Source organism: Sarcophilus harrisii, chromosome 2 (genome assembly GCF_902635505.1).
Source record: "Sarcophilus harrisii chromosome 2, mSarHar1.11, whole genome shotgun sequence".
Classification (NCBI taxonomy): domain Eukaryota; kingdom Metazoa; phylum Chordata; class Mammalia; order Dasyuromorphia; family Dasyuridae; genus Sarcophilus; species Sarcophilus harrisii.
This window is the reverse complement of record NC_045427.1, coordinates 24,532,183-24,547,424: the sequence shown is the minus strand read 5'-3', so window position 1 is coordinate 24,547,424 and position 15,242 is coordinate 24,532,183. Positions and strand designations below refer to the sequence as shown.

At 44.6% G+C, this 15,242-nt stretch overlaps 2 protein-coding genes across 3 annotated transcripts in view; one reads left to right on the top strand and one right to left on the bottom strand.

Moving 5' to 3' along the window:
- CTNNA2 (catenin alpha 2) overlaps window positions 1-15,242 on the bottom strand; it is a 1,447,481-nt gene that overhangs the window by 469,820 nt on the left and 962,419 nt on the right. The gene's annotated exons all lie outside the window — the stretch shown is intronic.
- LRRTM1 (leucine rich repeat transmembrane neuronal 1) lies at window positions 11,777-15,125 on the top strand. Its single transcript, XM_012540531.2, has one exon. The coding sequence runs from the start codon at window positions 12,453-12,455 to the stop codon at window positions 14,028-14,030; it is 1,578 nt and encodes a 525-aa protein (XP_012395985.1). The 5' UTR covers window positions 11,777-12,452; the 3' UTR covers window positions 14,031-15,125.

Below are 15,242 nucleotides of genomic sequence, written 5' to 3'. Positions count from 1 at the left end.
GAGCATTCTACTGAGCCAGGGTGAATTTGAACTACACTACATGAGGGAAAGCTGGCTATGATTCAGGCTCATTAAAGGTCAATGATACCATTTCCCAATTGAATGTAAGTAGCTATATTTCTTTAAACCTTGCTCTAATATTTGTATTCATTTAAACTCTTCTTTAATATTTATGCTGAGTTTTTCTTTTCTTTTTTTGGTCAAAAAAGCACAATTGAATGGAAATGCATGCTAACCTAGTTGTTTCAGCTATCCATGCTGTGAAGACACCTGCTTTATTGTTTAAGACTTTGTGATGTTTTGTTTCAAACTGTGTATAAGGAGGGGAAAGGATCTGGAGCATTAAAAGAGCCAAATTTTATCATTTCTTTTCAGATGAACATGGTAATCCTGTGTAAGAGGTTAAACAGTGGAAGACAGGCACATTAATATGCTTTCTCCAGAAGAGAAGGATAGCATCCTCTGTACCCTGGGACCAGACAAATAGATATATTGAGGGAGGAGAGCACAGTCACTTGAGACAATTTGTATTTCAGGGGAATAACAAAGATATACCAAGATCAAAAATTGGATAACATAGAAATAGAAAGTGCTGAGAGAAGATATGAAAACTTTCTGCCCTAAATAGTGGAAATACAGTAAGTCACCAGGAAGTTAATGAAATATCATACCAATATTTAGAAGAAATTTTTTTTCTTCTAAAACTTCTATAGGCTGTTATAATTCATGTGTTTCTAGATATAAAAGGAGCTGAATGTCTCTTTTATTCTTTATAAAATTATTTTAGTTTATAAAATTATATTTTGTAATTATATTTTAGTTTATAAAAAGGAAATATTAATGTTTTGCAATATGTTTTCCCCCACCCACAACTCCCTATCTCCTTTTTTGGTCTTTGACTAACTTTGTCTAAACTAAAACTAATCATTATGTCTCTCCTACTTTTCTAAGGTACTCATGCCTGGTCAACTGGTGGTAGCTACCAGAAGGAAGAGCTAAGAGAAATTTAAAAGTTTCTGCCGCACTTATCTTAAATCTTCAAATCTTTCTGAGCAGTAGAAATATTACACTTGCCTAAGGGAAGACACAGATTTCCATCCCAAGTCAGTCCCTTTCATATGTCAGTACAGAATTTGAACCAGTCAGAAATTTCAGGACAACCATTCCCTACTTTCCTCTCTTTGTCTCTGTCTCTCTGGATACTTCCATCTCTGTTTCTGTATCTGTCCTTCTCTTTCTCTCTCTCTCTTGTCTATGTGTGTGTCTCCATCTCTCTGTGTGTGTCTGTCTCTCTTTTTCTCCATCTCCTCTCAATCAGTCTCTTTTCTTTATAAAATTCATCATATCTTCTCCTCAATCACTCTTTTTTTCAAACTCTTCTCAAATTCTACACCAACGCACTCCTCTTGATTCACTCTTCCCACTTCACTCCAGTTCACAAATCATTCCACCATGACACACCAACTCCCAACTCACACAACTGTTCTCTACACATTTAATCAATGGTCCTCCAGTAGCATTCACATTTCTTCCTTCTGCAAACCTGGATGAGATTTGAACACCCACCACACCCTGAATTCACTTCCTGAGGCCCTTAGAACAGTCTCAAAATTTGGGGCAGTTGCATCCCCTACTGCCTCATGTGTGGGATGGTCTCATTGGTATTTTCCTATGAAGGTTTAGATTAGTTATTGTTTAGATTAGTTAACCAGACATCTTGTAAGACTAAAGGACAGAGAATAGTCCCCTTTGATCACAATTATGGAACACAGAGCTAGAAATATGGATTAGAGGAAAAAGAACAAGGTCAAGGGCTACTGGAAACTAGGGATGGGGTAAAGCAGAGGGTAACCAGGATGTACTATGGGGACATTGGATATTTGAGATATCTAATGGAGAGTTTTGGTTTGGGGGAAGGGAGCCAAGAAAGATGGATAAAAAACAAAACATTGCATAAATAATTTTGCTTAGGGACATTTCTGAACCCCAACTCTCTTTTCCCTCCTGTGTGACTCAGCATAAGGCTGACCCAGCTGACTGGGTGATGGTGACCATGTACCTCTTTTGAAGGATGTTGGAATAAGAACTCTTGCCAGATGCTGGTAGCTTATTTGTGGATCACGGGGCTTTAAGAGACAACTGGATTCTTATAGGTCAGCTTTTTTACTCAATCCCCTCATACACAGAGATTTTAAAGATAAGGCATCTGAGGACATGAGGGGCAATACTAAAATAGTAATGTGTCCATGGTTACTCCGGAACTAAATATCAATTACGGTTCCCACTTAGGGTTTCCATACCTGCAGTGGATCTCAATTGGTAAATCTCAAAGTGGGTGACTAAATTTGCAACTTAAAATCAATTATTCTACTCCTGAACCTTACTTGCTGCATGACCTTAGGTAAATCACTTAAGCTCTGTTCATTTCATTTCCTTATCTGAGAAACTTTCCAGCTGAGAGAAATTAATTTTATACTATTATATTAATAACTAGCTATTAATTTAGAATCCATCCTTTTTTCTATCTTTAAGACCCCAATTCTGAAAGTCAATCAGTCTCTGAAGGATAGGACTGAATAATATGATTATTTCTAGCCCCCAAGGCATATGTTAGTTAACTAGGTTGGATGTGACCCCATCCAACTGGGAAGCCTGATTTCTATTTAGAGTGTAAACAGAATCCAGTCTGGGTAAACTCTTTCTCTGTGGGAAGGAACCTCTGCTCTGATCCCCTCCATTAGAGATTAGGGGTACCCAGTTCAGGAAGAAGAAAATTAAATAGAGAAGTTGGGATGGAACTGTTTCCCTTACCCAGATGCTTTTAGAGTGCTGAGCCACAAGATCAAGTCACATTCTCTGCAGGAGAAGGTAAAAATTTTTAGCCCATCTCCTCATTAAATGCTCACCAGTCAAGGTTGAGTTTTATTTGTCAAGGGACTTCACACCTGATTTGTTTCAAAGTCTCTCTTGCAATCTTTGATTGCTGGGAGAAAACACTATTAATGCATTGATTATTGACTATTCCAAATAATAAATTGATTATTAATTACCTGAAAACAGTCTTTCCTGGTTGTATTTGTAACACTGCTCTAAATCTGAGATCCTACAGACAATGATCGTTTTCCCTCCCCACACTTCACTGTCCACTGACCTCTTTCTACATTTCTACTGCCAGCATAGCAGTTCTATGTTCTTGCAGCTCCATGTAGGGGGAATTCTACTCAGAATAGTCCCCTTCTCTCAATCAATGGCTCTCAACCTTTTGAAGTCTCAGTTCGATTCCTCCATCCTCCTGTTCCAGGGGTTCTTGTCAGACTGGGCCTCTGTGATATGAATACTCCCTTCTTTGGCATGTTCTAATTGAATTTCCTTGGAAGAGGCTGGTTGGGGAGGGGAGCGGGAGAGGTTATGAGAGAATCCAGCCCCTTTCTCTCCAATGCAGCTCTTTGTTTTCTGTTCCCCCTGTACCCAATGCTTGCAGTTTCCCCACTATAATAGTGTGCTTAATTTTATTTTGCATGATGTTTCTAGTCCAGTCAACCGAATGTGCCCGTTCACTCATCCCTCTGGAAGCAAAAACCAGTGGTGGCTGCTCACTACTGGATACACTGTTCTGCTGTTTTTCTTGGCAAAATTATGGCATTGGTAAGAGAGCCCTGGAGGCTTAGAAATGGCTTTAGTACCATAATCTACTGACAATTCGCTTTCCTTCTCTAGGACTCAGTTGCTTCATCTGTAAGTTGGGCAGGTCACTTTCTGTTCTTAAAGTTTTAAAACCTGGCTTTAAATGATTAAAAATAAAGAAGGCAAATGAAAACTCTTTCTTCATATTTTTTTACGTGCCCTTTCTTGCCCGACTTGGAGCAGAGATTATCTGACAACAAAGGTTGCACAGAAGAGGGCACTTCCAGGGACATAAGAAGGAATTTTATTTTATGCAAGGGCAGATGGGGGGGGGGAGAGTGGCACGGCCTTGGTGCCAGAAAGGGCTGGGTTTGAGTGCCACTTTCAATGTCACTTGCTAGTTGTTTGACCTTAAACCCTGAGTCTACTTGTAGATGACCACTAAGACCCCCCCGGCCCTGAATCTATGCTGCTAGGATCATTTAAGTTCAACTAACAGTATCTGGGGCAATTAGAATGAATCAGATCCTAAATTGCGAGAGGGGAGCACGTAGAACAGGGGATGCAGAGCCTCTAGGATACCATTGACAAACCTGCTGGGGAGGCTGCCAGATTGAGTGATGGAGGTGAAGCTCACCCCATCCAGAGATCTACAAGATTCCTACTTTAACTACTTATTTTTGCTAAGCTCAATAGTTTCTCCATTGCTGAAGCACCGCATATGCCACCGGTAGCCACTAAATTTGTCAACCTGGGACAAAGTCCCAGTCACCTGCCCTAGTTCCAACTCTGCATCTTTTTTTTCTTATAGCTTCCTACTGCAAACTGTGCTCTGCACAATGCCTGACTTACTTCTAGACTTAAAGGGAAGAACAAAATGAAATCCTCTGAGATTTGTACCCCTGCTGTCTCTGCTCACAGGCCTCCTAGGAGAAGGACTTATAGAATCTGGGGCCCTTACCTTCACCTCCCTCCCCCCAGATCCAAGAGAGCCATTTAGAGACACTTTGTCAAAATGCCAGCAGCACTGAGGATGTGCATACTCACCAAAATAACACACTTAATTTTCTGCTTCTGAAATTGTGGCTCCCCACCCTCTACTTGTTCTCAATGTTTCCTTTGAAAGAGAGTCCATGGTTCAGTGCTATTGAAAATTAAAGACAACAGCTGAAAGATCAAGGTCTAAGCCACAGAAGAAAATTAAAATCGCCCACTCCCAGGACTAGTTTCTTGAATGCTGACAAAGATAACTAATGGGAAGTCAAACTCCACAATGCTTTATTTTGAACAGCTATTGGTTGACACAGAAGACTGAAGGAAAGGGATGGTTGGAAGATGGGTACTGATTCAAAGGAGATGGGAAGGAGGTCACTGGATGATAGGATCATAAATCCAATCCCCTTTTCTAATGATGGGATAGTGGAATGAAAGGAAAAAATGGAGGCATGAAGAGGTTACATGATTTGATTTATTGACTACAGCTTCAATGTTCTCTGGTTTTCCTATCATGATCTTCTGCACATTTTTACCATCACCAAGAGAAAGCATCAGGTTGGTCATGAAAAGATTAACCCATAGACTTGAGCTAAGTGGAGCATATACTTTCCTCTATGAAGGTCTTTGTTTTTCCCACCAAGGTGAAATGCAAACTTAAATCGGGGTCTGCTTCTCAGTTCTGATCACCTATTCCTGTTCCTGCTTTGGGTCTGACCCACCTCCCCTGCTCCGTACCCCATAGGCGAATTTCTATAACTGATTCTCTCCATAGACTGTTATATAGACTTCAGACGTGCTGGTCTGCCTTTTGTTTTAGGTTTGTGCCTCTGCTTGATGCTTCAGTTTGGACCTTGTTGAACATACCCCTCTCGACTATATACCATGCCAGCAGCTGTTCTTCTTCCTGGCTTCCTCTTCTGGACTACATTTTCAGTTAGGTACTAACCAAGTTCACTTCATGTCCTACTCTCTCATTATCATTCGATTTCTTTCTCTCTTCGCTTCATTAACCAGATACTGTCGTCAAATCAAAGGACGCAGGAGACAGGTTATTGGATGACAAAATCATCAAGTCCAACCCCTCATCTCGAGATGGGATGGTGGAATGAGACATCATTTGTCTCTATGGTGTCTTTTCTCTATGACTTCATTCAACATCATTGTCACTTTCTGATCCAAAGCATCTCTCCTTTGAATGCTGTCTTCCTCATAGAATGCTACTTCTTTGAAGAAAGGAACTCTCTTTGGTTTTTCATTTGTCTCCCTAATGCTTAGCATACATAACACCAGTACTTGGCATACAATAAGTGTATAAAACATGCTTTAAAGTTCTCTAATTGATAACAAATTATCATGTCCCTACTTTTTTCAAAGAACTGAGCTAGGCACCGGGATTAAACAGACTGAGTTTTACATGCAATTGAACAAGAATGGCCTAATGTTTTCTGATAAACCTTGAGAATCGTGCAGTAGCTGCCAATGATTTAATTTAAACGGGGCTGGATCTTCCAACATCGCAGGAGAAGAAATCTACTAACAAATGACACTAGGAAGTGGAAGAAAAGAAGTGATATTCAAGATGGCATACACTCCCCAGAAAACCTCAAAGTAAATTAACTGTTTCCAGAAGGACATCAAGGGGAAAAACACAGAATAAGGGAGAGAAACCAGGTGGGTTCCTCCTTTAGCAGCTTAGATGTTGAGAAACACCAAATTAAAACGGCGTGAAAAAACAGCCGGATAAACTTGCTGCCATGACTCAAAAGTTGTTGTTTCTCAGCTCAACTTTGCTGAAACACTTGATTCATGTTGTTCTTATTTAACTTAATTTGCATTGATTTAATCAGTGCTGGTATGCTTTAAATACATATAAATTGGGATTCTGTGACTTAGATTACTTAGAATAGCTAAATTTCAATATAGCTCATTTCAATCTGCTAATGTATACAGTTCTGCCAAGGGCTTTCAAACCTTAGAAAATGGGAGAACTTAACATCTTAGAGGTGGGGAGTGATTTAAATACCAGGCAAGATGAAGAAATTTACAGCATGATGATTCAGTTCATAGGATGAGAAGACTTGGAGCTGGAAAGTTCTGCATGGGTCATCAAGTCTAAATTTCTCCTTTTTACAAATGGGCAAATGGAGTAGATGACTTGCCCGGGTTCACAGAGATGATAGATGTCTGAGAAACAATTTAAGCCTAGTTCTTCTTGACTCAGTTCAAATTTTCCCTCATTATATCAAACTTTTTAAAGCACATCTACAGGTATACTTTGTTCTTCCTACCAGACACTCTATTTCCCACAACTCTATGTCTTTTCCAGGCTTTTTCCTTGCCCAGAAATCTCTCTCTCCTCATTGCCACCTTCTGGTTTCCTTGGCTTCCTGCAAGTCTCACTGAAAATACTACCTTCTCCAAAGGGGAAAAAGGTTTCCCTTGATTTTGATGTTTCCCCTTTGAGATTATATTAACTTTATTCTGGATATATTTTATTTACACATAGTTGTTAACATTTGGTTCCCTATCCCATCGATCAGACTATGAATGTCTTGAAAGCAGGAACTTTTTTGACTTCCCTGGAAACCCCAGCTTGGCCAAACCATAGCATAATAAATATTGTTTTGATTTGACTACCTCAGGTTGTGGGTTCCTCCTGAGGATATAAAAACCAAAATGGAAGAGTATTGATCTCAAAGAACTTACACTGTACTGGGAGAATAGGGAAGGCAAAAACATATTCAGAAAAAAGTCAAAAGTAAATATAGAGTAATTAAAGTGGAGTTACTTGCCCTGACCACATCAGGTCAAGACTTATTCATTATGTTTATGTTAAAAATATATAAGTTTTTTTAAAAAGTGCAGCCTAGAAGCATCTTGAAGGAACTTAGTGCTATTTATGAGAGAAATTGTATATAAATTCAGTGGAATTTCATTTATTCCTATTCTCTTCCTGCAAAAGACATTGCCAACTCATTGCTGCTTCTCTGGATTCATCCTACAAATCAAAAGAGATTAAAATTAAGGTCTCTTCTTGACTATTTACAGCAGCCACCTTCACATTTCTAAACTAACTGATACATGAGGATTGCTCATTGCATTACCTGCTGACAATCTTGACCTGTCTTGGACCTAGTAACAGCTGTATACACACACACACACACACACACACACACACACACACACATACACAATTAAATTAACTAGATTAATGACTCATTACACTACCATGACCAATTTTAGTCAGGGATAATTGTCTGGGCAAAAGGGAACCATGCTCATGACTAAAATGTTTTAATGGCTAAATCTTCAATCCCAATTTAGTGACAATATGATGAAAGTCCCAAAGGAGGGTCTGGTTTCATTTGTGTCCAAATCACCCAGTAGAAATCTTGAGAGTGACAGGGGTAAAAGGGAAGCATCCATCTAGCTTAGCAATGTGATCTAGTCCATCGAGCTGGGCAACAGCCTGGGTTTTGTTGTAGTGAAGATGTCACTGGCATAGGGCAGTTTGGCATTGACCTAGAGTGCTAAAATTTAGAGGGCAAGACAGCACTTAGACTTTTTCAGAAGGCAAAACAACTAAATTTGGCAGCTGCTTAACAAAAATAATTAGTTAAAATAGAAAGCTACCAGATTTCATGTATATGTCCAATTCTCCCACCTGCTCCTGGGATCCAAAACACAGGTGATCATCTCTCCAGTCAAGCCCTACTATGCTTCTTCCCTCAGTGGTAGTCTTCAAAGTTGTGACCTTTTGCCATCTTAGGGTCTCTCTAGGGCTGTCACAGGGCAATGTCTTTTTGCTTTTCCTCCAAAAGAACCAGTTCCCAAGAAGAACTCGTGGCTGCTAGATTTTTCCCAAAGTCTTCTTCTACTAACTGAATTTATCAGGGAAAAAAAAATATCAGCCCTTGATTCAAGGGTGTTTTACCGCTGCTTGCCCTGGGCACATTTTCTAATGCTTTCCCCAGGCATCAGAATGGCTAGGTACAAACCTGAGTTGTAGACTCAGTTCTGCCACTAATGAGCTTTGTGACTTTGAGTTAATTATTCCTACCTCTCTGTGCTTTTATTTCATATGGAAAATGACAAGGTTATTCTGGATGACCTCTAAGGTCCTCGACATCTCTCTAAGCTATAGAATTGTGCAATAGGCAATGGGAACTTTGGTCAATACTTAAAGTGGGAAGCGAAATGATGAAAACTGTATGGTTCAGAACAATCAATCCACGAAAAAGCATTTATTAAGCACCATAATATGTGCCAGACACTGTTCTATACCCTGAAGATACATAGACAAAAATATAACTTTCCCTACTTTCCAGTAGCTTCCTTTTGATGAAACAAATCCCTTTTCCTCTCTGAGTCTGTTTCCTTCTTTATTGATCTAGAAGAGGGTTTCTTAACCTAGAATTCATGAATTTGTTTTTGCAGGTTACTGCTAAGCACATTGCAATACAATTGCTTTCCTTTGAAATTCTGCACATTTGATTTTATGCATTCAAAAAGTGCCAGGGGGTCCTTAGACTGCCAAAGGGTTTTGTGACATTAGAAAAAAAAATGATTAAGAACCCCTGGCTGGGATAAACTCAAAAGTTTCTTCTCATTCTGATAATTCATATTTCTAAGTTTTCTACCTCTTTAAAGTTCAGTCCTGTTTCATTTTTTTTTTGTTTTGGCATTCCCATTATAATATATGATAATAGTAGGTGCTTTATAAATGCTTGTCTAACTAATAGCATTTGATGTCAATGGGCATTTCAGCTCTAAATTCACCATGCAAATAGGGATGGCTCGTCATATATGATCCTAATGCAGTTCTCTCACATTTGTCTGTGTTTCCTCTGGATGGTCAAGTCTGCTTGATCTAAAATGATTCACTCCTTCGGACCCATGACTCTAAAGGATTCTGGTTTTGACATTCAGTGATGGCTTTGGTTCCCCTCCTCAGATATGGCCCTATAGTTCTGGGGACCCAACCAGCCACGGCTCCCAAATTAAAATGCTACTTGGGACATCTGCTTTGGCACTCTCTGGGCCCCACCCACCTCCCCACCCAGAGCAGCAGAAACATCCAATGCTGGACCATTTCTTGAAACAGAATTCCATGGTGACAGCAGGAGAGAAATTATCACAGTCTGTTCTGAAGATTTTTATTCTTCCATGAGACTTTTGTCTGTGACAGGAATCCCTGGTGCCCATGCTAACCTTGGGGTGGAAATCCAGTAGTGTCTCAGATTCATCTCTGAGGAAGTATATTTCCAAAAGACGTAAAGACAACCCCTTCAAGATTCACCTCTCCCTTCTGTGCTCAAAACAGAGGGGAGAGAATCCAGTGTCAGGACCGTCTCCCATCAGTTGTGATGACTAGATATCAGCAGGGAAAGCTTCCAAAAAGCCTGCAGCAGATAGAGGCAGGGTTCTGTATTCATAGAACACTGGACAAAAATCAGCTAGGGGCCAAATTCGCCATCCTTTTTCCCTCCCACCTCATGTACCTCCCCACACATGTGGGTTCAGCTCCATCCATCTTCTCCACCATGAGCAATGCCCTCTACAAACCCACAGATCTTGGGGTCTATGCAGCAGATTCCAATCTGCCAGGGAACACAGAGATGCACCCTGTGTGTGTCCTCCCCAGCACGATGCTTACATGTATGTGTGTAGGCTGGCCGAGCCCAGCATTTAATCATAGCTGCCTTGCACACAGACATTCATCTCTGCAAGACGGAGTGTCTCTCTCTCTCTCTCTCTCTCTCTCTCTCTCTCTCTCTCTCTCTCTCTCTCTGGATAAAGAATAGCTTTGCCAAAACTGCCTGGACTGAAAAATAAAACAAACTCAGCCACTAAGGAGGACTAGCCAGCCGGGTGCAGTGCTCCTGTCTGCATTAGAAGGACTGGGAGGAGGGGAGGTTGGGGGTGATGGTGAAAGAAGCAAAACCTCAGGAGTCTTCTCTTCCGTTTCTTCTTCACTTTCTCAAGTTGCTTCTCCAAATCCAGGGAATCAATGTCTCTTTCCACAGAGATCCCTGTGTGTCTTCTCCATCTAGGAAGCTTGAAGGGATGGGGGAGGTGGGGGAACCAAGGGGAGGGAATGAATAATGCAGTTTCCCACTTAAAAATACTCTGCCCTTGATTATTCTTTCTCTGCCCACCCACCCACCCCCATCTCTCTCTCTTCTCTCTCTCTCTCTCTCTCTCTCTCTCTCTCTCTCTCTCTCTCTCTGTCTCTCTCTCTCTTCTTGAAAAATGGACCAAGAGGCTTAAAGTATTTTCCATTTCATCAAAGAACATATATTACTTTACTGGTTCGCTCCAGTGTTGGTTTTATGCCCACCCCTTTTCAATCTGCCCATGTCTGAGGTGCACAGGCAAGACGTACAATCGTGAGCAGCTTACGACACTCACTGAGCAGAAGGTGCCTCTGCAAGACCCGGCAGCCGCGGCAGCGTCGGAAGCAGCAGCATCGGAAGCAGCAGCAGCAGCAGCGGCGGCGGCGGCGGAGGCAGCGGCGGCGGCGGCAGCAGCAGCAGCAGCAGCAGCAGCAGCAGCAGCAGCAGCAGCAACAGCAGCAGCAGCAGCAGCAGCAGCAGCAGCAGCATCACTGCTCGGCCGAAGGGGAGCATCCTCTTGCCACCTCCGCCGCCGCCCCTGCTCCTGCCCCTGCCCCCGCCGCCTGCCTTCTTCTCCCCGCTCCCCGCCACGGTCTCTCCCTCCTCGCTCCCCTGCCTCCCGCCCCAGCCAAGCGCCAGCACCCCTGAGCCGGGCGGGCGCCCCAGAGGATGGGCAGCCGAGCTCTCCGGAGCCGCTCCGGGAACGGATGGCCGGCTGTCTCGGCGAAGTGAGGAAGGTGGCGCCGCCGGAGAGTGTTCATTTCCAATGACGGACATTAACCGGATTGTCAGCTCCCGCGGAGTCGTTGGGAAAGAGTTTGGAGTTTTTTTCCCCACCACGTCACCGGATTAACTGCAGAGAGAAAGGAGCCGGGGGAGGTGGTGGTGGTGGAGGAGGAGGAGGAGGAGGTGGTGGTGGTGGTGGAGGAGGAGGAGGAGGAGGAAGAGGAGGAGGAGGAGGAGGAGGAGGAGGAGGAAGAAGAGGAGGAGGAGGAGGAGGAGGAAGAAGAAGAGCAGGAGGAGGAGGAAGAAGAGGAGGAGGAAGAGGAGGAGGAGGAAGAGGAGGAGGAGGAGGAGGAGGAGGAGGGGGAGCCGAAGCTCTTGCACGTAGTTCGGGAAACTTGCAGGTCCTAGAAGTCAGCGAGCCAGAGAGCCGGCCATCCCTTCCAGCCCTCCGAGCCCAAGCAAAGTGAGACATTGTGAGCCCGCCAGCTTTGCTCGGAATTGAAAGGGACGGAATTTGTAGCACAGAGGGGTCTTTTCTAGCCCTGCATATAATTAGCCCAAACACAAAGGAAGCAGCTGAATGGAGGTTGTCACTCTCTGGAAAAGGGTGGGTAAGACACTTTTTAATTAAATTCTTTCATGAAGAAAGATTTTTTTCCTCCTTTTTCCCCCCTTTGCTGCAGTCTCTAACATGGACAAAATCACGATCTTTTTTACCGTTGCGTTTCCATGAACTTTAAATGACGCCCAGCTTTCTGCATGTTTAAAGGTGAACCGTGTGCCTGGAGGTTTTATTTATTTATTTTTTGCTCTGGCTCTCTCTCTCTCTCTCTGTCTGTCTCTTTCTCTCTTTCTCTCTTTTTTTAATACTCTTCTCATTTATTTGACACCCCACCCCACCCCCCCTCTCCCCGAAATAAAATATGATGTAGACTCCTGACCTAGCGGTTCAATGGACATTGTCGAACCTCTCCGGAAAGATTCTCGCTAATGGATTTCCTGCTTCTCGGGCTCTGTCTAAACTGGCTGCTGAGGAAACCCCCGGGGTGGATCGTGTGTGTGCTGGGTGTCGGCTTTCAGATGCTCCCGGCGGCGCAGAGCGGGTGCCCGCAGCTGTGTCGGTGCGAGGGGCGGCTGTTGTACTGTGAGTCACTGAACCTCACGGAGGCGCCTCACAACCTGTCTGGCATGATGGGCTTGTCTCTGCGGTACAACAGCCTCTCGGAGCTGCGTGATGGACAGTTCACGGGGTTAATGCAGCTCACGTGGCTCTATCTGGATCACAATCACATTTGCTCGGTGGAGGGGGACGCCTTTCAGAAGCTGCGGCGGGTGAAGGAGCTCACCCTGAGCTCCAACCAGATCAGCCAGCTGGCCAACACCACGTTCCGGCCCATGCCCAACCTGCGCAGCGTGGACCTGTCCTACAACAACCTGCAGGCGCTGGCGCCCGACCTCTTCCACGGGCTGCGGAAGCTCACCACGCTGCACATGCGGGCCAACGCCATCAAGTTCGTGCCCGTGCGCATCTTCCAGGACTGCCGCAGCCTCAAGTTCCTGGACATCGGCTACAACCAACTCAAGAGCCTGGCGCGCAACTCCTTCGCCGGCCTCTTCAAGCTCACCGAGCTGCACCTGGAGCACAACGACCTGGTGAAGGTGAACCTGGCGCACTTCCCGCGCCTCGTGTCCCTGCACTCGCTGTGCCTGCGCCGCAACAAGGTGGCCATCGTCGTCAACTCCCTGGACTGGGTGTGGAGGCTGGAGAAGCTGGACCTGTCCGGCAATGAGATCGAGTACATGGAGCCGCACGCCTTCGAGGCCGTGCCGCACCTCGAGTCCCTGCAGCTCGACTCCAACCGCCTCACCTACATCGACCCCCGCATCCTCAACTCCTGGAAGTCGCTGTCCAGCATCACGCTGTCGGGGAACGTGTGGGACTGCGGGCGCAACGTGTGCGCCCTGGCCTCCTGGCTCAGCAGCTTCAAGGGGCGCTACGACGGCAACTTACTCTGCGCCAGCCCGGAGCACGCCCAGGGCGAGGACGTCCTGGACGCCGTGTACGCCTTTCACCTCTGCGAGGACTCGGCCGACCCCACCAGCGGCCACCTGCTGTCGGCCGTCACCAACCACAGCGAGGACGGGGCCGCCCGCGTCGGCCCCGCCACCACCGCGCCCGCCGGCGGGGTGCGGGATCTCGAGGGTGCCCGGACGACGGACGGCGTCGAGGGGGTCACCGAACCCGTGGAGCACGCCGAGAACGCCGTGCAGATCCACAAGGTGGTCACGGGCACCATGGCCCTCATCTTCTCCTTCCTCATCGTGGTGCTGGTTTTGTACGTGTCCTGGAAGTGTTTCCCGGCCAGCCTCAGGCAGCTGCGACAGTGTTTTGTGACACAGCGCAGAAAGCAGAAGCAGAAACAGACTATGCATCAGATGGCTGCCATGTCAGCCCAGGAGTACTATGTGGACTACAAGCCCAACCACATCGAGGGCGCGCTGGTGATCATTAACGAGTACGGCTCCTGTTCCTGTCACCAGCAACCGGCCCGGGAATGTGAGGTGTGATGGGGGCCGAGGGGCTTTCGGACCTGTGAGCAACCAAATAACCGTGGGGAGAGAGGAGCCAGGGGGAGGGTTGGCGCTTCCCTGCTTTCTCATGCAGTTCTGGACTGAATTGGTCAGAGACTCTTGTCTCCAGACTTGAGATTTTAGCTTTATCCGTGTCTTAAAAAAAAAAAACAAAAAAAAAAAACAATCGAGAACACAAACCAGAAACCAGAACCCCCACCCCTCACACCCAACTACCCACATACTCTGCCTCGAACACACACATGCATACACACGCAAAGTCACGCACACACACGCACCACATACACACACACATTCACACGCCACACAACCTTCAGGACAGTTTATCTTAAATTTCATATGAGAACTCCTCTCTTTGAAGATTTGTCAATATTCAGGAATCTGAGAGTGTAAAAAAAAAAAAAAAGGTACCAATCATTGATTTTTTTTTTTTTTTTGTAAACTAAAAATGTTTAAAATAAAATAGCATTTACAGTTTTCACAGACTGGTGTACCCTAAATGCATTGATCCCTACGGGCCAGAGATGCAACAGCTAGACCACTTCTTCCTTGGGATTCTGTGTTGACGTGGGAATGAAACAGCAGAGAAACCATACCAAATTGAAAGAAATTAAGAAAGGGAATAGCATTCTAATGTGATGGTTGATTTCCATCGACAGTATGTTACTTGGGGAGGGAGGGAGTCAGGGAGGGAGGGAAAGGAAGGAGAAGAGCAGGATATTTTACAGAAATACGTGTTTTCCCTGAAAATGCTATGAACTCCCAATCTTAAAAAAAAAAAAAAAAGGTAATAGATACTCTTACAAATATTTAGTCCTGAACAAGTTCTTGGCAAAAAATAAAATTAAGGATTTGAAAGAAGTATGCCCAAATAAGCCACTTGTAAGGGTCATGGAAAGTAACCTTAAAAAAAAAATAATCTGTTGTTGACATTTTTAAGCCGTGGGAAGGGGGAATCTCTCCTTCTCCTCTCCACTCCACCACACTTGCTTCTGTTACTTCTCTGATCCGGATGGTGGAGGGAGAGAAGGAGAAAGAAGAGGGAGAGGGAGAGGGAGATGGTGAGAGGGAGAGGGAAAAAAAAAAGAGAGTGGGAGAGAGAGAAAGAGAGCTCTCATAGTTCTCTCTGTACTAGCTGGGGGATGCTGAGAAAAGAAAGACCAGATCCAAATTTTCAGTGGCAAAAGC

Bases quoted from the DNA above. Each gene is read 5' to 3' on its own strand.
- LRRTM1 (XM_012540531.2), top strand. From the start codon at position 12,453: ATGGATTTCCTGCTTCTCGGGCTCTGTCTAAACTGGCTGCTGAGGAAA.